Source organism: Arvicanthis niloticus, chromosome 6, assembly GCF_011762505.2.
Source record: "Arvicanthis niloticus isolate mArvNil1 chromosome 6, mArvNil1.pat.X, whole genome shotgun sequence".
Classification (NCBI taxonomy): domain Eukaryota; kingdom Metazoa; phylum Chordata; class Mammalia; order Rodentia; family Muridae; genus Arvicanthis; species Arvicanthis niloticus.
The window spans coordinates 8,921,023-8,948,896 of NC_047663.1; the positions used below are offsets into that span (position 1 = coordinate 8,921,023).

The window sequence follows — 27,874 nt, forward strand, 5'->3', positions numbered from 1 at the left end:
TAATTTCAGCAGTCATCCCCAAAAGTACTGTCCATCTCCTTTCGGGACATCACCTTGTCCTGAAACTCATTAATTTAGGCTAGCCTGGCTAGCCAGCTTGAGTCAAGGGTCTTCCAGTCTTCCACCTATCACGGAGGGGATTGTCAGGGACCAACTTAGGTGTCAGCCTCTATTTTGTACCTTGTCTGAGACAGGATCTCTTGATTGATTCCTTACAGTTGTGCACCTCAGATTAGCTGGCCCTGGAGAGCTTCAAGTTATCCCCCTGCCTCTGCCTGCCATCTTGGCATAGGAATGCTGGGACTGTAGATGTGGCTGGGATGCCTGGCTTCATGTGGCCTCTAGTGATTCAGACTCAGGTCATCGTGCTTTTGAAGTAAGCACTTGATGCACCAAGCCACCTGGTTGGTCATCTTGACTGTCCCTTGGTGAAGAAAGCTCGCTGGGTCCTTTAGTGAGTAAATCTCTGTCCTATAGAAAACCTATGGACTTTACTGGCTCATGGCAGAGTCCAGGTTTGGCCACTGGATGGTTTCTCATCCACCACAGGACTTGTGTTTGCACAGGACATCCCTTTGCTCCAGTCTTTTCTTCCCTCCCATCCCAGTAACTCACTGCTTCCAGATTCTTCTCTGGCGATACTCTGAACAGGCCACACTCTCCACTGTGAAACTGTAGATTATTTCTTGTCATATAATTCTCAAGTTTTTACCCATGAGAAAATGAGTTTGGGCTGTATAATGGCTATTCCTGCTTGTCAACTTGACTATGTCTGGAATGAACTATAATCCAGAATTGGAGGGCTCACCTGTGACACAGATCTTGAGGCTGGAAGACACAAGTTTCTGACCTGGATCCTGACACCTGGAGGTCTTGAGACACAGTGCCCATGAAAAGCTTAGGCCCAGGCAAGGTAGTACATGCCTTTTATCCAGGAGACTAAGGCAAGGAGATCTCTGAGTTCAAGGTCATCCTGGGACAAAGCAAGTCCCAGATCCAGGCATGGTGGTACACACTTCTGCTGGAGACCAATATAAGAACATTGGAAGAAGGAAGGTTCACTCTTCTTTGCCTGCTTGCACTTACTTGCGAGCACATCTGATGGAATCTACTTCTACAGAAGACCAGCTGAGACAACCAGCCTTGTTCTGAACAACTCCTAGATTCTTGGACTTCCTGTTCACAGCTGCCCCTTGTTGGGGTAGTTGGACAAAGGACTGTAACTCATCACAATAAATTCCCTCCATATAGAGAGACATTCCATATGTTCTGTGACTCTAGAGAACCCTGACTATACAGGGTGAGTAGAAAAAAAAAAAAGACAATTTATCTAACTCTGGAGTAACTTCAGTGCCTAGTGGATGGGAAATCTACCTAAGCCATATATATATTAAAGTCAAAGGAATTTTGTGCATAAAGGTTGCATTGCTAGGTAGGATGTGGGGCTGTGTGGGTTTGGATGAATCATGGTAGACTCAGCAGGCATGCCTGCTTACACTCCCAGGGCAATGGCTTGGCTAAATATTATTGGCCAGTTTCTTGCTATTAATTTCTGCCTCTTTGCCTTGAGTTTTTTTGTTTGTTTGTTTGCTTGTTTGTTTGTTTTTTGGAGTCAGAGTTATCCTTGTGTAGCCCAGGCTGGCCTAGTGCTGGTGGATGATCCTCTTGCTCCAGTCTCTAGAGTACTGAGATTATGGATGTGAATCACATTGCTGATGCATAAATATAATCTCAACAATGCCTAACAGTGCCCAGGTTGGGCTGGGGGATGTGGGCCACCGGAGAACAATGGTAGAACATTTCCCAGCATGCACAAAGCCTCCCTTGTTGGTCATGGCATGGGGTTCCAGAGAGAGTGGTAACCATAGCTTAGCCAAGCGAGGCTCCATGGGGGAGATGCTTACCATAAGAAGAGAATGTTAGTTCTTCGAGGAGCAGGGTCATTTCAGGGTGAGCTCTCCCATGTCCTCTGCCAGCCCGGTCACTGGAAGTCCCACCAGCCTCTTGGAACAGAAAACCGTGCTCACTTCTTTGATTAATTCCTGGCTTAGGGGTAGTCGTGAGATATTCAACCGGAGTCTGGCTGGGCAGTGTGTACTGTAAAAATTAATTGTCTTAAAAATGTGGATGGCCATTCATTTATTTGACAAATGCTTATTAAATGCCTCCCCCGCTCGCCAGAGAGGGAAGATACATACTCACTGTAATGCCCTCGGGGCTGAGCAAGCTAATTGGTATACCAGTTAGGAGAACTGGATGGGGGCTGGGAGCTACTTGGCTAGTTAACTGTTTGGAGTGATGTATTTGTGATCACGCTCCCTGTTTCTCGGACTGACGTCCGTGGTTTTCATCTCTTCCTTATGCCCCGCAGCAGTGATTTCCAGCCTGCAGCATCTGAGGTTGAAGGACCTGCCTTGTATCATGTTATCAATTATTAATATTTCCAAAAGCCGAGCAAGGCAGAGGCAAATTAAAATCCGATCTCCTTGCTCTGGGCTCTGGCAGCAGACCCTCCGTTTGCTAGTGTGGTTGATCAAGCTGATCCCAAGGGCTGATTGGTAGTGGCATCTGTGTGCTTTTGATGCATAAAAACTAGGAGAAATACTTAATTCTTTTTGTTTTGTTTTTTTGAGTTTTTCTCTGAGTAGCCCTGGCTGTCCTGGAACTCATTCTGTAGACCAGGCTGGCCTCGAACTCAGAAATCCGCAATGCCTCTGCCTCCCAAGTGCTGGGATTGAAGGCGTATGCACCGCCACTGCCCAGCGAAATGCTTAATTCTTAACTAACGTATTTTGCTTGAAAAATCTGTTTCAAGCCAATTTTAAAAATAGGTTTATTTTTATTTTATGTGTTTTCATGTTTTGTCTGTATTTATGTATGTGTGCCTCATGAGTGACCTTGGTGACCTGGTGACCTTAGAGGCCGTAAGTGGGAATTGGATCCCCTAGAACTGGAGTTATAGATGTTGGGTGGTGAGCCACCACACGTGTGCTGGGAACGGACCTGTATCTTTTGCAAGAGCAGCCAGTGCTCTTAGCTGCTGAGCCATCGCTCCAGACCCTTCCAAAGCATTTTGTGGTTGTGGGTTACAGAGCTGAGTTAGTCTTATAGTCAGCAGAGAACTGCGAAATGATTATTAAAATTAATACAAAATAGATTTTTGATAAAGAGGGTGTGTTATGGAAGGCTCTAGAAGAACTCGGTGTAGCCCTCTCAACCCCAGAGACAGCCATATCGGGACATACCTTCTAAAATCTACTAGGTGAGCCCTGGCAACCACTTGGCTTGAACCCTAAGCTTATATATTCTAATTTTCTGTGTTGGAGGAGGAGAAAAGGAGTCCGGGGTGTAGATATCTTGCCTTGACCTCATCGTTATCCAGGAACATGTAGGAGTCTGAACTGTTCAGAGAAATTGGGGCCTCTGGTGTATGGAGGGCTCTGCAGGGCCGGAGGCTTTAGCTTGAGCCAGGGCCTCACCAGCAGTCTGTGGAGCTCGCAGGGAGTAAAAGATTGTCATTCAGTTATCAAGGCTGGTCTGGTGGTGACAGGTAGCCCTGGGGGCCTGTGTGGGAAGGGGGAGTGTACAATGGAAAAGGGTGCCTTCCTTAGGACGGTGACTCTGGTCACATGACACTTCCCCATTTTGCAGCAGGCCTGTGGAAGGGAGAAAATTCTTGAGAAATGTCCGATTGAAATAAGTTGTGGACATTTTCATGAAAACTTGGGGTTCCAAACTGGTAAGGATGTCAGGTGCTCAAGAGGCTTTGGGCAGAAGGACTGAGAGTCTTGTGTTTAGCATTAGGGGTGTCTTAGTCAGGGTTTCTATTCCTGCCCAAATATCATGACCAAGAAGCAAGTTGGGGAGGAAAGGGTTTATTCAGCTTACACTTTCACATTGCTGTTCATCACCAAAGGAAGTCAGGACTGGAACTCAAGCAGGTCAGGAAGCAGGAGCTGATGCAGAGACCATGGAAGGTTGCTGCTTACTGGCTTGCTTCTCCTGGCTTGCTCAGCCTGCTTTCTTACAGGACCCAGGACCACCAGCCCAGGGATGGCACCACCCACAATGGGCCCTCCAACCCTTGATTACTAATTGAGAAAATGTCTTACAGCTGGATATCATGGAGGTATTTCTTCGAGGGAGGCTCCTTTCTTTGTGATAACTCCAGCTTGTGCCAAGTTGATACACAAAACCAGCCAGTAAAAATGGGTCTTGTTTCTTGGCTGGGTTTATTAAGTAATCACAGAAAGATTTGATTTGGGGACTGGAGATAGCTCAACTGTTAAGGGCATTGGCTGTTCTTCCAGAGGTCCTGAGTTCAATTTCCAGCAACCACATGGTGGCTCACAACCATCTGTGATGGGATCTGATGCCCTCTTCTGGTATGTCTGAGGGAACAATAGCATACACATATACATGAAAGAAATAAATCTTAAAAGCAAAAAACAAAAACAAGTCCGGCAGTGGTGGCACACACTTGGGAGGCAGAGGCAGGTGGATTTCTGAGTTTGAGGCCAGCCTGGTCTACAGAGTTCCAGGACAGCCAGGGCTACACAGAGAACCCTGTCTCGAAAAACCAAAAACCAAACCAAACCAATCCCAAAGTCTATGCACCCTTAATTCATACTTAATGCTCTGACTCCCTATTTGTGAGGCTTCCTCGCTTTCCTGTCATACGAATAACAAAAATCAGTGTCTATTAGTTTCTTAGCGCTGGCTTCGCAAAAACAAGAGCAAAACGCTTGTCTACCGGGCGGTGTACAGACTTTATTCTCTTGCTGTTCTGAGGCCAGGGGGTGAAAATGAAGGCGTCACCAGTGCCATGTAGCCTCTGAAGGGTCCTGAGGAGGGGTTTCCTGCCTCTCTAGCTTCTCTTGTCTCCGTGCATTCTTTGGCTTGTGGTTACACTGCCCTAATTTCTGATTCTGTTTCTGTTTTTTCCTCCCTGTCCTTGGGCTGCCTCATTGCCCCTCCCACGGCGTGAAGTACCTTGGGGCAAACCTGTTGAGCCACCGGTGCCCCTCCTTTTCTGTCTCTTACAGTACACATGTCACTGGGTTTAGGGGTCACTTGCTTAAACCATATGATCCCACCCTCAGATTTTATTTAATGACATGTTCAGAGAATCTGGTTTAAATTAGGTTATGGCGTTACAGGTTCTGGGGCTTGGGCTGTGAGCATCTTTATGTTTAGAGGCTACTATGTAACCCATCCACAAGACCTCAGCTGACCTCACTCAGAGCCCACATATGACCGATTCTGGCCTCTGTTCCCCCCCTCAGTACCATGGGAGTCCCTCGGCTTGCTCCACTCCTGAATGTGCACTGGCTTTGCAAAGGTTAATCTCAGCTTGAGATCTAAAATCACCTTGGTGACAAGTCTCTAGGCTTGCGGTTTAGGATAATTGGAGACGGAAGCTCCACCCACTGTGGGCGGCACCATTCCCTGGACTGGGATCAGGGACTGTTTTAGAAGGAGTAAGTGGGCGGAGCACAGACATTTCTCTCTCCTCTCCTCTCTTCTCCTCTCTTCTCTCTCTCAGCTCCTACTGTTGGGACTTTCTCACCATGATTGACTGTACCTTTAAATTCTGAGCCAAAGTAGACCCTTTCTCCCTTCCATGAGTAGTTTATCACAGCAACAGGAGAAGCTAATAACAGTCTCGGGGTTCCCCTCCCTCTATGTATGTGGTTAGTACGCCTTTCTCACTCTCCCTCCCTAACACCGCATCTTTTTGAAGGTCTTGGCTTGCTGGTCACCTGTCCTGGAGTGATGGTGTCAGCAGGAAGCTACCCTCCTTCTAGCAAGGCAATACCCAGCCTCTCTCTAGCATCAGCTAAACCGCATGGGATGAGTTTTGTTGGAAGAATAGCATCTTGAAACCCTTGCTCTGACTTCATCCCAGGTCTATAGAAGATCTGTTTTTTTTTTTTTTCAAGATTAAAAAAAAATTGGGTACCAAACATTAAAATGCTCCTACATTCCAAATAAAGTAATCCAACCCCTCCCCCCAAAATCAGAAAGAAGTTTTTATAACTGCTTTTGAACTGCTTAGCTTTAAGCTTTAATTTATGATTGGCTATGATTTCCTGGCTTGTGTTGTGCATTCTTTAAGAATTCTCTGGATGTGAGAAAAGTCAATCCTCAGGTTACTTTTTGAATGAGATTAAATTTTTATGAATACCAAAGTCAATAATTAAGATGAGCTAATGGGCATTAAGTTAAACATTCATTAATTTAGGTCTCCGCAGGTGTGTTTCTCTTCTGAGTCAACATATTTATTTTTCCCCAGTTCGTAACCATTTCTCAGGCCCCCACGAAACTTGGAGCCCCCCCCCCCATTCTGGCCCATTCATTTTTTATTTCTGGGGTTCCTCTGCTTTTTCTCCTTGTCTATCTTTTAATTCCCATTATGCATTGGGGATGTTCTCCTTTCAATATCCCCATCCAAGGCCCCAACCTGAAGCATCCTGGCTCTAGTTTGAGATTCTGGGGCTGCCTCCTGCTTCCCTACCTGGGCTGATTGTCTGTAGGTCTCACATGTTTGGTCCCTCCCTCTCGAATGGTTCTCAACCTGGGGGTCATGCCCCACAAACCTCTGTCTTCAAAAGTATTTACACTAAGATTCATGACAGTTGAAAACATTACAGTTAAAAAGTAGCAATGCAATAATTTTATATGGGTGGGGTCAGCACAACATGAAGACCTTTATGAAAGGATTACAGCATTAGGAAGGTTGAGTTTACCCTTCTAGTGCTAAACTATTTTGGGATAGTTTAACCCTAGTCTGATTTGCCACTTCGAGATCTCTCTCTCTCTTTCTCTCTCTCTCTCTTTGTCTCTCTGTGTGTGTGTGCTTGAGATTATAATTACATCATTTCTACCTTCCCTTTCTTCTCTCCAAATCCTCCCATATACGCACGTCCCCACTTTGATCTTGTGACCTCCTTCACCTTGCTCCTGTTACACCAGCCTGGGAAACACCACCGCCCCACAGGTGTGTAGCCTGTGCAGTCATTCCTGCTTCATGCTTGGTCTTCATTGTCTTCAGGTCCTTCATCATTTTATCTTCTACCTTGGGCTTTGTATGCAATGCTGACAGGACAATGGAACCTGCATGTTGTTCTGTCTGTCTGTCTCTTCTGCCACCATTGTATATGATGTTTTTATGTGTATGTTCGTGTATTCTCAAGTGCATGTGTGTGCAAGTGTGTGATTTTGTGTGTGTGTGCATGTGTACACGTGGGAGTGAGAGGCTAACCTTGGGTGCTGTCCTCACCCTCTATCTTGTTTGATACAGGGTTTTATCACTGTTATACCTGCCAGACCTACTGGCCTGTGAGCTTCCTAGGATTCTCCTGTCTTCACCTCCCAGCTCACTGCTAGAGCTCTCTTGTTACAGACTTGCACCACTCTGGGGTCTGAAGATCCAAATTCTGGTTCTTATGTTTTTTGTTTTTTTTAAAGATTTATCTATTCACTCAATGTATATGAATACACTGTTGCTGTCTTCAGACACACCAGAAGAGGGCATCCGATCTCATTACAGATGGTGGTGAGCCACCATGTGGTTGCTGGGAATTGAACTCAGGACCTCTGGAAGAGCAGTCAGTGCTCTTAACCGCTGAGCCATCTCTCCAGTCCTGGTACTCATGTTTGTGGGCAAACGTTTTAACCATGGAACATCTCCCCAGACCTCTAGTACCTTCCTGAACACTGCTTCTCCTTCATTAAAACAAACAAATAAAAGATACAAACAACAACAACAACAAAAGCGTCTCACTCACCATAAATCCCTGTTTTGGAACTCACTCTGTAGACTAGGCTAGCCTTGAACTTATAGAGATCAGCCTGCCTTTGCCTCCTAAGAACTAGGATAAAAGATATATGCCACTGTGCCAGCCTCTTCCCTCTATGTTTTGAATAAGGGGCTTCCCATTTATATCTCCTACCAGGCCCCACAAGCCATGCAGTTCTCTGCTAAATAACCATGGTCAACAAGACCCAGCATGGCTCCTGGTGGTTCACCGTGCCACTCTTGAGATTAGCTGCTTCCAAGCAAAAGGAGGTGTATGAGTGAATTCTTGCTGCTGTGGCAGGCTGAAATCTTGGAGCTTTAAAGCCACATTGATTTGGGCTTTGGTTGTGACACAGTGGGAGACTGCTTGCTTAGGGTTCACAATGCTCTTCTGGGTTTGAACCCCAGCACTGTGATGAGCTTGCAGTCCTAGGGGATACAAGTCCTGAATGTCAAGGTGTGTGAAGAGCTATATTCCTTCTAGATGCTCCGGGGAGGTCTATCTCCTGGCCGTTTCCAGCTTCAGGTGCTTTCCCACTGACCTTGGCTTCTGCTTGCATTTCTCTTATCTCTGTGACCAGGGCCAACTCTGCCTTTATTCTCTCCCTGTTGTCTCCCTCTTGTTCCTCATCAGGACCACTGGAATGTCATGGACCCACCACATGATCCAGATTATTTCTTTACCTTAAGACCCTTCCCCTAATCACACGGGCAAAGATCCTTTTTATTGTGTAAGGATGATGTCATAGTTGATTTTGATTGACAGTTCGCCTAGGATTTTAGAATCACCATGGAAACACACCTCTAAGTGTATCTATGAGGGTGTTTCCAGAAAGGATGAAGACTCACCCTAATTATGGGCGGTGCCAGTCCATGAGCTGGGTTCCTGGGTTGAATAAAAAGAAGTGAGGTGAGCCGAGACCTTTGTCTTCCTCTGCTTCCTGATTGTGGCTGCACTGTGACCAGCTGCCTTGGGCTTGGCATATCTTTCTCATTTGATGGACTATACTCTTTTTTTTTTTTTGAATTTTCTTTTTCTTTTTTTCTTTTTTTATTTATTTTTTAGATATTATTTATATTTCAGATGCCTTCCCCTTTCCCCATTTCCCCTCCCTAGAAAACCCCTACCCCATGCCCCCTTTTCCTTTTTGCTTTTATACATTTTTTAAAAATGTTAATAAAAGGCTTTATAAGTTTGGTAATGCTCAATCAGAAGTGTAAACCAATACCCAACCTAGATATATAAACTATCTTTGACTGGTGGAGACAGGTGAACATCTGCCTCCATACCCCCCCCCATCACCCAGCTTCACCCTTCCTGTTAAAATAAAACTTTTCTCTCAAAATGCAATAAGAGCATAGTTATTCCTAATTGTACCAGTGAGGTACAAGATAGTCCTAATACCTAGTCCATCATTTTGTTGACTAATCAGAACTGGACTATATTCTTAAGCTGTGAGCCAGAATAACCCCTTCCTTCCCAAAGCTGCTTTTACTAGCTGTTTTGTCAAGGAGAAGAGCAACTGATACAGATGGCGTGGTTAAACGGTTCATAGGTGTAGGCAGATATCTCTGGGCTGTAGGTTTGTGGGCATCTGCCAGGAAATGCTGCTGGATTTCTGGGCTGTAGGTTTGTGGGCATCTGCCAGGAGATGCTGCTGGATTTCTGGCTTGAATCTCTAAACATTCACCCATAGCATAGCCAGCCTTTGTGGCTTCTGGGCTCATAGAATTCTGAGGGTCTTTTCTGAGTCCAGCAAACAGGACAGCAAACAGGTGATATAGTCTTTGCATGTAGGAGGCTGAGGCTGGAGGGTCAGGGAATTCAAAGCCACCTTGGGATACACAGGGAGGCCCTGTTTCAAAACAAAAATGACAGCAAAAAAAAAAGAACAAGAAATTTTGGCACAAAAATAAATCCTATTTCAGAATAAGAAGAAACCACATGTTTTCAGAGCTTTGGTTCTGAGGGCTCTCAGGTCAGTTTCTTAGCATTGTCTACATGGATAGGATGCCTCAAGTATCGTCTCCTCTCATACACCTGCCTCTATGACCCTGGGTGTGGATTGCATGGTCCATTACTCTCTTACCCTAAGGAAGGAGACCGTATTCTGCTGGCTTGTCCCACATAGCTGGAGACATCCACAACATCCATCAGGGAAAGACATGGATGTCCATGGCATCCTTGAATAACACAAGGCTTCAATAATAAGCCTTGGTTTAGGTGGTACAGACAACACAGGGCACAACAAGGTATCTGAGCAGCATGGTAACGCCATGGTTTGAACAGGTGTCACATATTGCTGTGCACCCAGCAACTTCCACATCCTGTCACATCACTGTGTGTGGGGAACATTTACTGAGGGATTGGACAAGCAGGTCAATCCAGTGAGTGGCAATGAGGTAGGCTGGAGACTGAACTTAAGCGTTGAGCCAGAACTGTTTTGTTAGTATGCTTGTTAACATGGCCTCTGTGGACTTACGAACTGGGAGATGCCAGAAAAGGCAGGTTTCATTTTGAATTTTGAGACAGAGTCTTGTCCTGAGCTCATGATGCCCCTGCTTTGTTTCTGGAGTGGCTGGGAACGCCATGCCTGGTTCAGAGGAGTTATTTAAAGCAACACCAGTAGAGAACAGGGAAATTGATTTCTGCTAATTATTGTCTCAGATTATATCACCCGAGGGTTGATTCCATATTCAACTGGTGGTGGTTTTTACTTAGTAATTGGTATCTTATTAAGCTGGCAGCCGAGCAAGCCGAGTATGAATTTTAAACACCTTGTTCAGGGTTAGGGACTTCTATCTCTGCAGTGGATTTCCATAAGTCAGCAAGACTGCATGCCTAAACTTCTCTAGAGCATTTGTCTTACAGGCTCAGAATCAAATGTTAGACAAAGGCGAGGAGGGGCCAGATTGCTGACTCAGTTTCTTTTCTGAGCCCTGGAGACCAGCTCTTGTCTGCGGCAGACTCAGAGAGAAGTGGCACCCAATTACTGTGGAATCTTCTGCTCAGGTTAGAGGCTAGCTAGAATGTTCTCTTTATGGTTTACCTGTTTACATCAAGGGGGGAGGCAGATCCACCCCAACTGTGAAGGCACTGTCTCACTGTGTACCTGTATCCTCGTTAGTCTTAACTGTCTTTTTTTTTTTTTTTTTTTTTTTTTTTTTTTTTTGGTTTTTCGAGACAGGGTTTCTCTGTGTAGCCTGGCTGGTCTTGAACTCAAAAATCCACCTGCCTCTGCCTCCCAAGTGCTGAGATTAAAGGCATGTGCCACCACTGGCCGGCTAGTCTTAACTGTCAACTTGACACAGCCTAGAGTCATCTAAGAGGAGAATCTTTGGTTGGTGAGTTACTTAAATCAGATTGGTCCATGGTTATGTCTGTGAGAGGATTGTCTTAAAGTAGTCAGGCCCAACCTGTAGTAATAGGGAAATGTTAGGGATCCCCCCAAAAAACCAGACAGGAGCCGATCAGATGTAATCACAGTGGGGCCTTTTTATTTGAGCTAGCTCAGGCCCCTCAGCGCACAGGACAGTTTCGGTAACGAGGAACCCCAAATATGTATCAGGGCAAGACTTTATAGTAAGCAGCAAGTGTGTGTATGGGGGGTGAGTGTGCAAGTAACCATGACCTTTAAACATAATTGGCTGATGTTGGGAGTCATATCATAAACCTAACTGCTTCCCTCTGCATTGGTGGTTGTTAGGCAGGGGATGGGCTTATAACCTGGGGGTGCAGGTCTGTTGCAGGCATAACTTGGAGATGCTAGTCTTGTTGGAGTGTAACCTGGAGATGCAGGTCTTGTTGGGGGTTAGTCTAGAGACTGGAGCTAGGCTCAGGTTCTGTTAGGGGGTAACTTGGAAACAAATGCTAGGTACCAGCCTTTTAGTTGGCCTGAGTGCAAGTTCTCTAAAATGGAGTTTTCATTGAAAAGATTTGGTTTCTCAAACCCACTATGGGCAGCACAATTCCCTAGGCAGGTGGTCCTGGGCTGTGTAAAAAAGTTAGCTAAGCCTGATCCTGCAAGCAAGCCAGCAAGCCGTGTTTCTCCATGGCTCATGCCTCTAGTCTAGGTTCATGGCCTAATTTCACTCAATGATGGGCCTGGAAGGATAAGCCAAAATAATCTATTTCCTTTTCTATATTGCTTTTGGTCATGGTGTTTTACCACAAGAGAGAAGAAGCTAGATCACACTGCCAGAGTTCTTCTAGAAGTTTTCATGTATGCAGCTCTGGGAAGTACCATGGTGGTGATGCTACCAGAGCTTCAGATGACTGGCACTCAGAATGGGAGGGAGCAGAGCTAGTGGAGTGTTTGTTGTGATTTTCAAGTTGTTCTGGGGAATGAAGATGAGTTGGACTGTCAGTTCTCAAGTGTAATAGTAGGTCACATGTTAACCAGTGATTGAATAAATGCTTTTTTTTTTTTTTTTTTTAAATTAAGTTTTCTTTGATTTAGTTGTGGTGTGTGCTCGCATGCGTGTACTCTCTGGCAGTGGTGCATGAATGGATATCAGAGGACAACTTGTGGGATTTAGGTCTCATCTTCCGCTGTGTCAGTCCTGGGGCTAGAACTCAGGTCCTCAGGCTTGGCTGCAGGCACATTTACCCACTGAGCTTATCTCCTTGGCTCAACAGAGTCTTTTTGAGACTTGTATGAAATGTTACTGAGGGATTTGTTCTCTGAAATTCATAGGATGATACCAGAGAGTCACATGGTTTGCTTTTGTACCTGTGACGTTTTGAGTCAGATAACTCTTTGTCTTAGAGTTGGGATGCTGTAGGATAGTTAACACTCCTGGCTTCTAGCCTGTGGATGCTAGGAGTGCTCCCCAGCCTCATCACTAAATGCCTCACTGAGCAGTGATTAGAGGAAATTTATTTCGGCTAATAACCTCTGTGTTATACTGTGGTAGGTGTAGTGGGATTCCTGGAACAATTTGATCCAGCACACACATCATTTTCCTAATAACTCTTAAGAAAGTCTTTATAAAGTGCAGCCAACGGATAATGCTCTTATCCCTGGTTGATTTACTCATTCAGTAAATAGGGGCCATCTGCTGTGCCCTAAGTCCCAGAGAAACAGAGGTACACAAGGTAGGCATGGTGCTGTTCTCAGGAGTTTGTCCTTAGGGAGAACAAGGAAGACAAGCAAGGTCTGCGTTATGTCAGATATTCAAGGAATGCCCCTTTGAAGGGTAACATTTGAGGTGAGGTCTGAGTGACAGGAGGGTCCAGCTTGGTGACCCTGAGAACTAGGTGCTTCAGACAGAGGCAATAGCAGGTGCAGACACTGTGAGGCAGGAGAAAGGTCTGTGGAGTCAGAGGTTTTTGGTCTGTCTGGCTAGGACCTGGGCCAGATTCCAGGAGCTAAAATGGAGAGTTAGATTTCCCCCCAAGGCAGTGAGAAGTTCTGGGAGTGGGGTGGGGGCTGAAGGAGTCACGGACATGATTACACCGATTCCCATGGTACAGAAACTGGACTGTTGGGAGGATAGAAACGGAACAATGCTCCTGGTGAGTGGAGAAGGGGAAGCAGTGGTGTGGGGGATGGAGAGACTCCATTGAAGTAGAGGGCAGTGGGCAAATTCTAGAGGTTATGTATATAATTACATATGTAATGTGCACAGTAATTTTTAAACCCTCTATTATGTATTATATAGATGAGACTTTTTAAAAAAAGTCCCCTAAGCGAATGATATAAAGATGGTAAGCCCTCCTAACTTCAGTAGCACAGCTCAGAGATCTTGATGCAGCCAGGGTGGCACACTCCGTTGTCCTCTGGTCAGAGAGCAAAATGGCACTACGGTCTCAGCATCAAGGCACTCTATCTGCCTGCTGCTCGAGCCTCAGCTTTCTCTTGCTACAAGGGCGTAGTCACGCTCTGGCCAATCACACTCTAGCATTACATCATGGGTTATTACGTCATTCTCATCTACCACACACAGCTGACACGAGCTGACTGCTCATTGCTATAGCATCCTACTGGGTCCTGATCTTATTTCATGTTTACATGTTCTCTACAGAAACATTTAATTGGGGCTGGCTTACACAGTGTCAGAGGTTCTGCCCATTAGCACCATGGCGGAAAGCATGGCAGCATCCAGGCTGACATAGCGCTGGAGGAGCCAAGAGTTCTACATCTTGATCCACAGGCAGAAGAAGGAGAGTTTGTGCCAGACTGGACATAGCTTGAGCATCAAAGCCCCCGCCCCCACAGCTACTTACTTTTTCCAAAAGAGCCACACCTCCTGATAGTGTCACTCCCTATGGCCAAGCTTTCAAACACCTGAATCTATTGGGGTCATACCTATTCAAGTCACCACAGAAAGGTAGAGGGGTTAGGGTGTTAAAGCTCAAAGTCCATGCCCTGCAAGGTTCCACCTCCTAACGGTTTCACTACACAACCTCCCTCCTCCCCCCCCCCCCACGCCCCCAGCACTAACAGCTGGGGACCAAGTGTGCAAACACAAGGCTGAGAATCCTGGGTCTGCACGTTGACGAAGTGAAGTTAGCTTCTCCCTCGTGAGCTGAAGGGATGCAAGTCCTGGTAATCGTTAATGTTTGTCCATTTGATATATCTGGGAGGAAGGAATCTCAACTGAAGAGTTGCCTCCATCAGACTGGCCTATGGGTGTGTCTGTGGGGCATTTTCTTGATTGCTGATTACTGGGTGGGCCCATCTCCCTGGGGACTGTACCATCCTTGGGGTGGCGATTGTGGGCTGTGTAAGAAAGTTAGCCGAGCAAGCCAGGGGGGAAGCAGGCCAGTGTGTAACATTTCTCTGTGGTCTCTGCTTCAATTCCTGCCTTGACTTCCCTTGACTACTGACTGTGTGATCTGCAATCCTACCTCCTCCTGTTGTTCATGGTCAGTGTTTTATCGCCCCAATAGAAAGCAGACCAAGACAAAGTTTTAGAAACCATACGACATCCTGTGGTCCCTGGGAGGATGAACAACTATTCTCTAACCAGGATTAGGACAGGAGATTATATTTAACTTGAGTTTGGAGGGACGCAGGGACATAAATTGGGGACTGAGGAGACAGGGTGGTGGCCTTGAGTAGAAATGGTTGAAGGGAGCCAGAGGAGCAGGGGTGGGGGGTGGGGGCTTCCGGGGCTTTGTGCAGCTTAACCAGGGGCCTGGAGCATGGGAGGCAAGAAGTATGTCTGTGACCTCAGGAAGGTCAGGAGGCTGAGTGCTCAAAGCAGGAAAGAATGGACCAGGCAGGGGAGAGACTGTGCAGATTGATTAAAAAACAAAACAGAAACAAAAACAAAAAAGCAAACCCAACCAACCAGCCAGCCAGCCAGCCAACCAGCCAACCAACCAACCAACCAACCAACCAACCAACCAACCAGCCAACCAATCAACCAAAAGTCTTCGTTAACTTTCCATTCTGAAGATTTTAAATGCATAGGAAAGTGGAAAATTCAGGGACCGTCTGTGCGACTGTTCTCCAGCTTCAACGGGTATGAATGAGTCTGTGACTGTGTTCGGGTTTTGTTTAATTTCAACTCCATTTACTTCGGCTTTCCATAGAATTCTGTGGCCAGTCCAAGGCATTGTGCTGTGTTGTGGCTAGCTCAGTGGGGGAGTGCTGTCACCTTTTTTTGTGTTGGAACTGATGGCCTCGTGCCTCCCCCCCTTGTTTTGTGCTGTTCACAAAACAAGCTGGGCCTTGTTTTGTGTTGTTTGTTTGTTTTTGAGATGGGGTCTTGTTGTATAGCTCAGGTTGGTTCTTAACCATAGCCCTATTTTTCAGTTCCCCAAAAGTACTAGATCACAGGCATGTGGCACCTTGCCTGGCCTGGGATGTGGTGGGTCTCTTGGGGACATAAGACCAACCCTCTAGGTCACCTCCTGACACAGCCACAGAGCCTATATGGGGTGACCATTGGCATGAGTAGCTGACTCTTGCTGAACTGATGTTGATGGAACTTGGAACTCGAAGTGATAGAACCAGTATTATAAAGGACTTCCTAATAGATTTGCTTAGGAGACATTAAATTGCACAAGTGGGTTTTTTTTTTTGTTTGTTTGTTTTGTTTTTTTTTTTTTTTTGTTTTTCGAGACAGGGTTTCTCTGTATAGCCCTGGCTGTCCTGGAACTTACTTGGTAGACCAGGCTGGCCTCGAACTCAGAAATCCACCTGCCTCTGCCTCCCAAGTGCTGGGATTAAAGGCCTGCGCCACCACTGCCCGGCACACAAGTGGATTTTAACTAAGGAACACAGCCTCCAAAATTCCCCAAAGCTTAGCAGTGTGCACAAAGACTTGTTAGAGATAAGAGAAGTTTAGGATGCTAGGATGTAAGTATTTACTCTCCAGGATTGTTCGATCATTAGACTTTGATTCTCATGACAAAGGAGACGACTCTGACTTACCACCAGCCATTAGGGTTTTCCCACATGGAAGACAAACCTTGAAAGGGCAGTTGGGGCAGGGGGCGGGTGGAAGCGTAGGGTCACAACCATCATTAAATCCAGGTCTGCCATGAAATCCTTTGTGCTCCTATCTAGAAAACCATAATTCTGCCAGGTGGACAAGATAACCCCGGGGTAACAAACTATTTGGAAAGAGAACAACACCGGGTACACTCAAAATCATTCTGGCAGTGTGCGATATCTTTGCGGTGTAAATCTCCTAGCTGCCTAAGTGGTCAGATTTGCTGTCTGCAGCCTCTTTCTAAGTGGTTCAAAGGGTTACCTGCATCCAGGACCTGAGACTGAAGGGTGACAGTGCATGTAAAAGGCTTAAGCTTAGCGTGTATATATGAGCTAATGACACTGCTGGGAGCTGGCTGGGCATTAGCTGAGAGCTGGGCCATCACCCTAAAAGAGTTTTTCCTCCATCTCTAAGCATGCAGAGTGGTTCTCACTAGGAAGGCACACCATTCTATAGCAGGGTAACAGAGGCCTGCACTTACTGCACTCTTTGTATACTCCAACTGCAGGCTGTTTTTCTGTCCTGATTACTCTTTGCTTGGTCTGCCAAGTGCACCACAGGCCACTCCTTTAACTTTATATTCCAGAAAACAATCATGACATTTGCATGCATGTGTCCCTTACACTGCACAGGGCATATGTGTAATAAGAAATTACTTGTTGTTTTCCTGACATTCAAATTGAACCAGATATCTGGACTCCGTTTTATTGCAGCTAAATCAAGTCAAGGTGTTCTACCCCACCCCCCAAGCCATGGAGGGCAGAGCCCATGACCTGCTTTTTAGAATGTGGCCTTCAGTGGGTCCTCAATATTGGCAGCCTCTTGTTCAAAATGAAAGACTGCAAGCTCAAGTAGAATGCAGAGCCTGGGCATCCTTCTAGTGGAAGCTATTGACCTTGAGAATAAAGCCATTGACCTTCCGAATGTTGCCCATAGTAACACTGGCTCCGTAGCTCAGTTAGGACCTATGTTGTCATGCTTAGGACCTATGACAAAAGATGTAGACCACATTAAGTACGTCAGAACTGGCCCAAAGTGCCCCTTCTTTGGGTATCTGTGGCTTCCCCTAGGCTTCCAGGGGTGTGTGCATGCATTCAAGCTGCCCTAGGCCCTTCGGCTTTGCATTTGTGGCCTTTAGGGGAGGGGAGGGCTCTGCTTTTGCCCGCCCGCATCTGTTCCTGCGCGCACAGGAGGCTGTGAACCAGAGACTTTATTCGCCAGTTGCGAAGGGGCGGGGCCCGGCGGTGGAGAGCCACGTGTGCTGGAGTGAAGCAGGAAGTGACTGCGGGAGTGGAGCCGGGCGAGCGAGTGGCATCGGGGGCTGATGGAAGTGGAGAGGGGGCTGGAGAGGGCACCCTAGTGAGTCGCCTTTTCTCTCCTTCAGACCCGGGGTGCCGGGCAGTCGCAAGAATGTGCAGCGGCCTGGAGCTTGCGAAGGGGTGCCCTAAGGGGCAGGTCCTGGAAGAACAGCAGGGGGCTGTGACAGGTGGCAGAGGGAGGAAGGGTGTTCGGGCGCCCTCTGCTCCACCCTAGGATGAGCTGGAGACGGCGATCCGAGGCTCCTGAGTGCACAGCCAAGGGTCTCTTCATTCATTGTTTCATGGTGGTGTGTCGGGGATGAGGGACCTGCGGTATCAATGGCAGCCATTCAGAGGCCCCTCCCACTTCCACCTGTGGCAGGTCTGGGGGAGGCTGGAGAGCCCGCAGCATGCCTACTAGAGAACTTTTTCTGGTTCATACCGGCGGTCCAGATCCTGACTCTGTCTCATGGGCGTCTCTGGTGGCGTGTGGCCTGCGAGTTCCGAGTTCCGTGCCAGCTCACTTAAGCCCAGGCAGTGCCTCGCTTTAAGTAAACCAGCATTTTGAAGTGCGGAGGCTGCATTTAAAAGCCTAGGAAAAGAGACAGAGAAGGACAGAAGGAAATTTACTGGCTTCGTAGGAGCTGGCTGCTCTGTGCTGCCGCAGTGAAAACGCACACACGGCCCAGCCAGCCCACTGTTGGCTTCTCTCAAGTTATACGATGGGCGGAGACTGGTCTCCTGTTCTGGTCACTGGTCCGGTTTATGATGTTAATATCCAGCTCTGGAGAAAATCTGAAGCAGACTGCCTGGCATGATTTGGAGGTGCTAATGGCTGCTCTGTCCTGTTCCTAAGAGCGCATTAGTCTGTTAAATACAGGGAACCACAGATGCTGGTTTCCTGTAGAGAAGGTCTCGCTAAACCATTGGCTATGTAGAAGCTGGTCAGGTTTTATGTGCTCAGCTCTGTGTAAGAGTTCTCCCATGGAGTTAAATAAGGTGCAGATTTGGGGACCCAGCAAGTGTGGGGTGTCACCTGCCCTCTGTGCTTTTGAGTAGCTCCAAGGCTGGAGCTGGAGCTCATTTGGTAGAGTGCTTGCTTACCGTGTACAAAGTTCTGAGTTTGATTCCCCAGTATTACAAAAACCAGGCATTGTAGCACACTCTGGTAATCCCAGCTTTGGGAGGCAGCAGGCGGGAGGATCAGGAGTTCAAAGCCACTCTCTGCTACACAGTAAGTTCCAGGCTACACTTTAACAATAATAACAACAAAAAAATCTAAGTAGCTCTCAAGGGGACCAGACTACTGGCTTTCCTCCACCCTTAGAGAGTAGCCAGAGTTTTCCAACAGTGAAGGGAAGGAAAGGTGTGCTGGGCTCACACTGATAAGTGGTGGATGAACGGGGCTCAGTCTTTCTCTTCATCTCAGGAACTCAGTCACACACTGAACTTAGAAGAATATTTTCCTGTCCCTCCATGAACACCCACAACTCCCTTGGGGTTGATTTTGCTGGTTGGCAAATGAGGATTTTTTTTTTTTTTGTTTTAAACCAGTAGCTGTTGAAAGACACAGTGAGGTACTTGGGGGGTGTTTTAGGCTGTGATCTGTCTTGAATAGTGAGAAGATATTAGCTTGATATCTGTCTTTGTGAATGTTTAACATTTTATTCACAAGCAACTGGGAACAATCAGCGTGTTAATGTTCCGGGATCTCAGAAAACAAACAAGAAACAAAACCAAACAGACAAACAAACAAAACAATCCCCCCCAAAATCCACAAAAACACACAAGTCTTTCTTGTTTTTGTTTTTTGTTTTTTTGTTTGTTTTGTTTTTTGTTTTTGCCAAAGAATCTTACTATATATGGCCCTGGCTAGCCAGAAACCCACTAAGTAGACCAGGCTAGCCTCAAACTTCCAGAGGAATGCTGGCATTTGCCTCTTCAAGGGCTGGGACTCAAACGTCTGCGCCGCCATGCTCAGCACACATCACTCTGGAGTTTGACTTGACTCGGGGATGGTGGAAAAGGCTATTTGTTTGCTTGATTTTTTTAAAATTTTTTAAAATTTGTGCAGTCCTGGCCTGAGTTCCTCTGTCATGTGTGTTCAACCCACACCCCGGAATAGAAATGAATACAACCCAACACAAAATAGTAAGCTTACTTAAACATTGTGAGATTTGGGAAGCGGTGCATTTTAAAACCACCTCTGTGTGTGTGTGTGAGTGGTTGTGTATTTCATGGTGTAAATATACAGATCAGACGAGAGCATGCCAATTTTCTCCCTCAGGTGGGTGTCAAGACCCAAGCTCAGGTTGTCAGACTTGGCCGTTTTTTCGTTGTTTGGATTTTTGCTTCTTGATTGGGGGTTGTTGCTTTGTTTTTTGCTTCTTGATTGTGGGGTTCTTCAGTGTCGAGTTGTCAAAAGGTTGTGTATGCTTAAAAGCTGAACCCATCCATAAATGGTTTCACCCTAGACCTAGCACAGGGGCCCAGTGGGGCTCATCTGAGCCCACAGCCTTTTCTGAGTGTGGACTGTGCATAGGCCCTGCCCACACTACCATGGCTTCCTCTTACACCAGCAGAGGGACCCTCTGTAGCCTTTGATGTGTAGACATATAACCCCTGCCTGCTCAGCTGTAAGGGAGCTAAGCCAGGTAGGGTTAGGTCCAGTCCTGTGGGTGCTGGAGAGCCAAAGGGGAGCTGAATGAGGCCTTTGAGTTGAGGCCCACACCTAGCTTGGATGTGTATGTGTGTGCCAGGACACACGGCCGCTTCACAAGTGGACTTCTCTGCTTTGTAACTTTCCATAGGAGAAGCCTGACATTTCTGATCTAGGACAGGATGGACAGGATATGGTCTCAGTGTTGAGGGTAGTTAAGTCTGAGGAGGTTCTGTGGGTCCACGCAAGAGAGGGCCCTTTCTTTTCTTGATGGACTCTGCTGCTACTTCACCAGCAGTATCTATGTGCGGAGCCGTTTACAGTTCTATTTACAGCTCTCTGGCTCTCCTTTCTGGGTAAGCTGGCTCCTTCTCCTTCAGCAAGTAGTTTGCTGCAGATGGCCATGTCTGCTTTCACAAGGCTGTGGGAAAGTGTCTTCACTATTCTCAAGCAGTTACGGATGTAGGTTATGGATGTAGGCAGGTCCCTATAGAAAACAGCAAAGACATGTGTTTGGGCATGGTGTGTGTGTGTGTGTGTGTGTGTGTGTGTGTGTGTGTGTGTGTGTGTGTGGTCATGGAAGGTTTCGTCACTGATCTGGCATGAGGTGGGCCTCAGGAGCCTCTTGGGTTTCAAGGGCAGGAGCTGTGGAGGGAAGGTATCCCCGAAGGGGCTTCTGCGAACAGAACCATGGAGCCACAGATGTCTGGGTTGTAAAGGTACCCTAATGAACTGAGTTGAATGGGAGTGTGGCGTCCATACTGCATGCTGCTGGACTTTGGCTGGAGAGTCCGTGGGGGTGGAAGGTCTGTCAGTGGAATTTATGTTTAGCCAAGAGGCTGGCTTGGGGAACCAGGAAGGTGGGACTAGGAATCAGAAGGTATTTAGAAGAAAATATGAGCTGGGGGGCTGTTCTTTGGCAGGGTCTGAGGAAAAATGGCAGGCAGGGACAGATGCATGAATGAGCGGGCCTCTTGGGAGGGCTTTCTGGCCTCTTTCTCCCAGTGTCGCCTTTTTCTCATGTCGCCTTTCAAAGCTACATGACTTTCAATGTCTCTGTGCTAGTACTGGGCTGTTGAGACCCATTGCGTTGGCTTGACTTGAAGGTGCAAACCACCTACTCTGACAGAGGGCAGCTCAGGCTGTGGCTTAGGACATGCCTGTGTCACAATTGGGGCCTCTCAGTACCTGACCCTCTGCTCTTCTGTGCACAGCTGTATCCAGCATGCTTCAAGGCTACAGCTCCGTGTCCCAGGCCTTGCTGGGGACCTTCTTCACCTGGGCGATGACAGCAGCCGGGGCAGCTCTTGTGTTCATATTCTCCAGCGGGCAGGTGAGTCGCTTCGTTTCTGGGGGTTCGTGGGGACCCTTAGTGAGCTTTGAAACCCGCCCCTTTCCACAGAGCACTGGCATCGGCCACAGAGGCAGGCACTGGGATGCCAGTGTTTTCCAACTTCCTTGTTTTCTCTGTTTCCTTACTAGGTCAGGGAGCAGGCACCCATTAGTGGTACACAAGCCAGCATTGTCTTCCCCTCACCTGCCTCTGGCACCCAGATTCAACAGGGTGAGGGGGTGAAGGGCTAGCTATTGTGCCTTTGTTAACCTGCTGCCTCTTTCCGAGCTCCCGTCTAATTTCCTGCATGTCTGGAGCAGGGAGTACTATGCAGGACCCAAGATGGCTAGTTTTCAGGTGGAACTGCCCTCCCTGTGGCCATGAGTTAGACAGTTGGTTAGGGGTTGTGGGAAGGAGGAGGTCTGCTTCTCTACTTACCCCAGCCCAGGGCATTTCATTTCTCCCCATTGGCTGAAGATAGGCAGGCTCCCCTCCTCAATCCCTTGTAGACGTCTGTCTACCCACCTCTGTCCCCACAGGCCCTCCCTCCTGAATGAATACAGAGAGGTCCACCTCCTCATTCTCTCTTCTGATATCATGTGAGCTCACCCTTACCATGAACACATCCTCTCTCCTGGATGAGTACAGATAGCTGCCTTGTCTATATGCATACAGAGCCTTCCCAGCCTTTCCCCCCATATGTCCCTCATGCATCCTACAGAGAGCCCCCAGTGCCCTCAGTCACTTTCAGGCCTTATATTCTGGCCTCACATCCTCATGAGATCTCATGTATCTCCCCATCTTCCCTTCCTCTGCACCCCACATCCCTGATACCCCTCATTTACCTTCTATACACCCTCCGTTACTCTACACCACAGCACAGTCTGCACCCACTTCCCATGCCTGAAATCCTATTCTCCTGCAACCCTGAGCTGCTTCCTGTTTGCAGCCCAGAGCCACTCGTCTTGAAGAATGTAACCCTCGACTTGCTCAATCAAGGGCAGTTGTAGATGCTGCAGGGGAAGGCAACTTAGATCTCTTTAAACACACTGAGCCCTGGATCTAGAAAGAAAAACTTTTTTTTCGGTGTCCCAGGCCCCTTGTGTTATGGACCAGTTTGGCAGGTCCTGGCTTCAGTTATACTCTCCTGCTTCCCACACTGTTGCCCTCAGCCAAGCCTCGGGAGAGGGTGGTTGGCATAAATCTATCATTTGGAGACTTGGGTCCCAAACTACACAACCAGGAATTACAGGGTACTCAAGATTTCAGTGCGTAAGACACCCAGGGAGGTCAAATTCATGGGTGGGAATGGAATGGCTTTTTGCCAGTAGCTGGGAAGAGGAAGAGAAGGAAGAGGATGAGGAGGAGGGATGAGTGGGTGTGGAGAAGCCATGCATGGTGTCCTGCTGTTCTAAGTGAGGTTCGCTCCCTTTTAGTGCTGAAGAGCATTATGTAGTATGTGCAGACCACAGTGATAATCCACCAGCTTTGATGGAAGCGAAAACACCTTTTTATTGGCATAGATGCACATAGAAAGGTGTACCATTTTATACCTATGGGGTTTGATTATAATTTTATTTTATTTTTAAAGATTTTTTAAAGATTTATTTATGTGAGTACATTGTCACTCTCTTCCGACACACCAGAAGAGGGCATCAGATCCCATTACAGATGGTTGTGAGCCACCGTGTGGTTGCTGGGAACTGAACTCAGGATCTCTGGAAGAGCAGTCAGTGCTCTTAACCGCTGAGCCATCTCTCCAGCCCCGATTATAATTTTATAAAGGCCCATGTATCTGGGCCTAGATCAAGTGCCAGCTTCTCACGGTCCCTTCAGGCTCCTTCCCAGTCACCACGCCCACGCAGACTTTCATTCCATGTAAAACACTCCCACGCTGCCCGTCTCTCCCACAGTGTAGACATTCGTGTCTGGGTGCTCTGCTCACATAGCTGGTGCTGTTCTGTGTCGGGCTGAATCCACCCTGCTCAGTTCCCAGTTTACTTGATGCTTCTGCCTGTTGTGTACACACATGCGTACACACAATGTGTTCTTTGTGTATGTGATATGTGGGCATGTTTTCTCGGCCCTGTGGTTTTGGTTGTCCTCGTTGGTATATCTATTTTAACATGGATGGGGGCTTTATTCAGTCTCTGGTTTTGGGCTCTTGGCAACAGTGCATGGATTTGGTGATTCCCAGCATGCATTTCTGTCATTTCTCAGCAGTGACATGTACATCACAGTCACTTGCTGTTAGTCCCACTACATGGCTTTCTGTGTGATGTGGCTGTGCCTGTTTGTCCCCACCCATGTGACTGTTTGGGTTGTTCTCGTGTTCCTCACCGGCCATTGGTCATCTCAACAGTTTAGATCAACTACTTCCTTAGGGCATGGGCTGCTGGGTAATAACGAAGGTGTCTACCTGTGCACTCCAAGACCCCTTCCCCCTGCCAAGGGTACTTCTGGTTGACTCTGGAATGGGTGTCATGTTTAACTATGTGTCCATGTCCTCCCCCTCCTGCCCCCATTCGTGGACCATTCTATAAGGTCAGTAGGTCACTACCAGCTTAGAAGTAGGTCAGTGACCTTTGGGACCTTTGGGCTTTGTGGCAGTCTCCTTACTGAGGCCACAGCACCCTGTGTTCCTTGGAAACTGAAACATCTCCCGTTTTCTTTTGCAGAGGCGGATCTTAGATGGCAGCCTGGGCTTTGCCGCAGGGGTGAGTTCTCAGTGGGTGAAGTGTGTGGATTCTAATCTTTCCCTCCCTGGGGCTGGAGCCAGCCCTTCTCCACGCTGTCCTGATGTGCTTTGTAAGAGCTCACTCCTTTCATCACTGACTGTCCTCACTCTCCAGCTAGTGAGGTACTCTCCACTCTTTTGATGGAGAAGGGAGTAGTTCATGATTTAGGAAATAAGATGGCCGGGCGGTGGTGGCGCATGCCTTTAATCCCAGCACTTGGGAGGCAGAGGCAGGCAGATTTCTGAGTGCGAGGCCAGCCTGGTCTACAGAGTGAGTTCCAGGACATCCAGGGCTACACAGAGAAACCCTGTCTTGAAAAACCAAAAAAAAAAAAAAAAAAAGGAAATAAGATGACATCAAGATTGGCCTAGTCTGATAAATGGTACGAATTAGTATTTCCTTCCTCTCTCCTCCTTGAAGGACTCTTAAAAGGATTTGTTTGTATCTTTACTGTGTGTGTGTGTGTGTGTATGTGTGTCGGGGGCAGGGTCTCAGGGGTAATATGTGCATCTGAGTACAGGTGCCCCCTCCACAGGTCAGCAATGTCAGACCTCACTGGAGCTGAAGTTGTAAGAGGTTGGAAGACTCTAGCTATGGGTGCTGGGAATAGAACTTGTCATTTGTAAGAACAGTTTGTGCCCTTGCTTCCCCATCTCTCCAGCCCCAGGACTTTTAATTTTAGGTACTTTTAAGCACACAAGGAAAAAAAAAAAAAACACCCATAATCTATATCCTCAGTGCGCAGTCCCCACCTTCAGTCATGATTGACATTTGGCAAATCTCATTTTATCTGTCTCCCTTCCGCCTTCTTGGGAACGGAGAATGTTTTATAAAAGCAAATCCCAGATCCATGTAATTGCACCTGTAAATTCAATATGTATCTCAAACTGAGTGACTTCTTGTAAATCAGTATGGCAGCATCTCATCTGTCAGAAGGCGAACAGCGATTCCCCTCTGTGAGGAATTCCATATTCACATTCCAAGGGGCCCTGCGCTATTGTTCTGCAAGAGCTGGGATTCAAAGGAAATTTGCTGGCTGTGTTCTCCGAGTCTCTCAAGTCTTCCCCATAGCAACCCCACAAGCTGATCATTTGTTGGAGAAACTGAGTATTTGTCTCTAGAACATTTCACATTCTGAGTTTGGCGGAATAAGTTTCTCTTGTTCTGTTCTTGATCTCTGCAAACGCAGAGTTAGACCTAGAGGCTTAGTTCAGACTTTTTTTTTCTTTAAAAATCATTTGAATGAATCAGTTTTTTCTTGTGTTCGTGTGTGAGCATACCTCTGCCACAGCACACCTGTAGAGTTCAGAGGACAGCTTGCAGGAGTTGGTTCACTCCTTCCACCATGTGTTACCTGAGGATCAGACTCATGTTTTTAGGCTTGGAGGAAAGCCACCCTCCTCACCCTGCCCCTAGCAGTTTTGCAAGCCCAGATTTTATTTTTCAAGCGTGAGTGCTTTATGGTGGTGCTGTATATTCCAACTGCATGGCCGTATCAGAAGGCACAGACTATGGGCTTTCTCTTTGAGTAGATCAGAGTGAAGTTCTTACTGCCGTCTCTGTAGTCCTATGAGCTGGAAAAACTTGTCTTGGGGTGGGACCTCGATGAAGTCATCGAAGCCATTGACTGTCAGACCAGAGTCTGTCCTTAGAGAACCTGGAGATTCCCAAGCTATAACCAGGTGCACAGGGAGTTGTAGCAGAATCCATTCCTAGGCCCTCAGATTGCCTATCTTCTCCATAAAACTCCCCTGCCTGAAGATGCTCTGGAAGCCAGCTCTTTCCAGCCTTCTCTGGACAGATGCCCTCTGCCTGCCTTATTCTCTCAGCAGCAGAAACTCCTGGCATAAGTTGAGATTTAGGGTCACATAATCCCATTTGAAGCAGAGGCCTATGGACTACTCATAAAGGCCCGTTGTTTTTTTTTTTTTTTTTTTTTTTTTTTTTCTAAATGTTCCGTTACCACCCAACGATGCCATCTTTGAGACCCAACATTAAACTTACAGACCAGTGAGGGTTGGTTACTCCAGAACCAGAGCAACTTGGTAGGACTCGGAGCTTCCTGCCGAGCCATCCCATTTGACAAGCTGGTATGTTGTAATGCGTGAAGATGCTGACAACCCTTCTCCAGCCACTGTTCCCAGCCTCACCCCAGGGTCCACAGCACTGTTGGTAAGTGAAGGGTGAGGCCCTTAGGGTTGGCATAATACCAGCCTATCACTTTTTCTATCTTTGGGCTCAGCCTGGCTTTCATGGCTCCCGAGTGCTAGTGATCTCCGAAGGCTCAAGGGTACTGCAGCAGCGTCTCTGTCCTCGTCCTTCCCCCTGCCCCCTCTACATGTTCAAGCACGTTGGAGGGTGGCCCGTTCAGCAATCCTAACCCTTGACCCACACTGCCAGGAGAACGGCCTATGGCGAGATGAGGGGGCGAGGTACAGAGGGAAGAGAAGCTAGATTATTGTTATTATTACTGTACTTTTCCCGTTTGATTTTGTGCTCAGACTTCCACTGTGACAGTAAACAGTGTGAGGGAGGAAATGATTTATGCTGCCCTCTCCTCCACAGTGCCGGGATGCCACCGTGTTTGTCTTGGAGGGACAGCTCCTTGCTTTCTCTTGCCTTAAGGAGTGCCCAAGGTGGAGTGGCCCCTAACCGTGTGTCCATGAGACCTTCCTCTGGAATCTCTGGAATAGTCACCACCCCTCTGCCTTTACCCACTCCTTCCCATCTTGCTTGTACCTGTACCTAGTTATTGTAAATGGGTGGCCTACTGCCAGCCTGCATTGTTACCCAGCTCCCCTTTATTCTCCTGCCCTGCTCTGTATGCCTGGAGCCACTGTGCCGATTGGCTGGAGTATCCTTGGGAATGTGGTCCTTCTTCATGGGGCAGGCTCCCATTGGAATGTGGTCCTTGTTGATGAGGAAGCCCCTATTGTCCCAACTGATGTGAAGAAGAGAGAAATCTGAAAAGGCCCCCAGATGGGATGCAGCTCAGTTGACGAGCACTTAATTTAGGATGTTCAAGGCCCCAGGTTCAATCCCTACCATCTCCCCCAAATGAAACAAACACCTAGAGATTCGGGTACACGGCCCTGTGTATGTTGTCACCCCACCTCTGTAGGTTTTCGTTGGAACTGGTAGATGTCTGATAGCTGCTCCTTTAATGTTACTGGCTCAGGCAGGTGCTGGCAAGATGCTCTTTTAGCACGACTGGGCCATGTTGCACCTGTCTGTCCAGCCAGTCACTCCTGTTCATTCAGCCAGCATCTGGTGGAAACCAGTTCCCAGGGTGGCCAGGGACAAGAAAACACTTCTGTTTGTCAAGAAGTTGTGATCCATGGGCAGGGTGTGCCAACCAGTCTGGTGGGCTAAGTCCATCTGCTTCCTGTTCTTGTGACTATAGACAATGCACTGGAGGAAGCCACGCCCACACGTCACAGTGCCTGTGGCTGTTTGTGCATCACAGTGACAGTATTGAGCTGCAGCTGAGTCAGTGGCCCACAAAGCCAGAGCTATCTGTTCTCTGGACTTTAAGAAAAGATTGCTGGTTCCTGAGGTGGTGTTGGGGGTTCTGTATCCTGAGTCCTGGTGGCTGTG

At 47.4% G+C, this 27,874-nt stretch overlaps 1 protein-coding gene across 5 annotated transcripts in view; it reads left to right on the forward strand.

Moving 5' to 3' along the window:
- Slc39a11 (solute carrier family 39 member 11) overlaps positions 1 to 27,874 on the forward strand; it is a 416,239-nt gene that overhangs the window by 70,884 nt on the left and 317,481 nt on the right. For 3 of the 5 annotated variants that reach the window (XM_034504930.2, XM_034504929.2, XM_034504931.2), the window contains 2 exons: positions 21,421 to 21,539; positions 24,218 to 24,256. In XM_034504930.2, the coding sequence (XP_034360821.1) occupies positions 21,432 to 21,539; positions 24,218 to 24,256 (147 nt within the window). In that variant the 5' untranslated portion in view covers positions 21,421 to 21,431. Of the gene's footprint in view, positions 1 to 17,469; positions 17,609 to 21,420; positions 21,540 to 24,217; positions 24,257 to 27,874 lie in introns of those variants that run through there. The other 2 variants (XM_034504928.2, XM_034504932.2) reach the window with 1 other exon arrangement.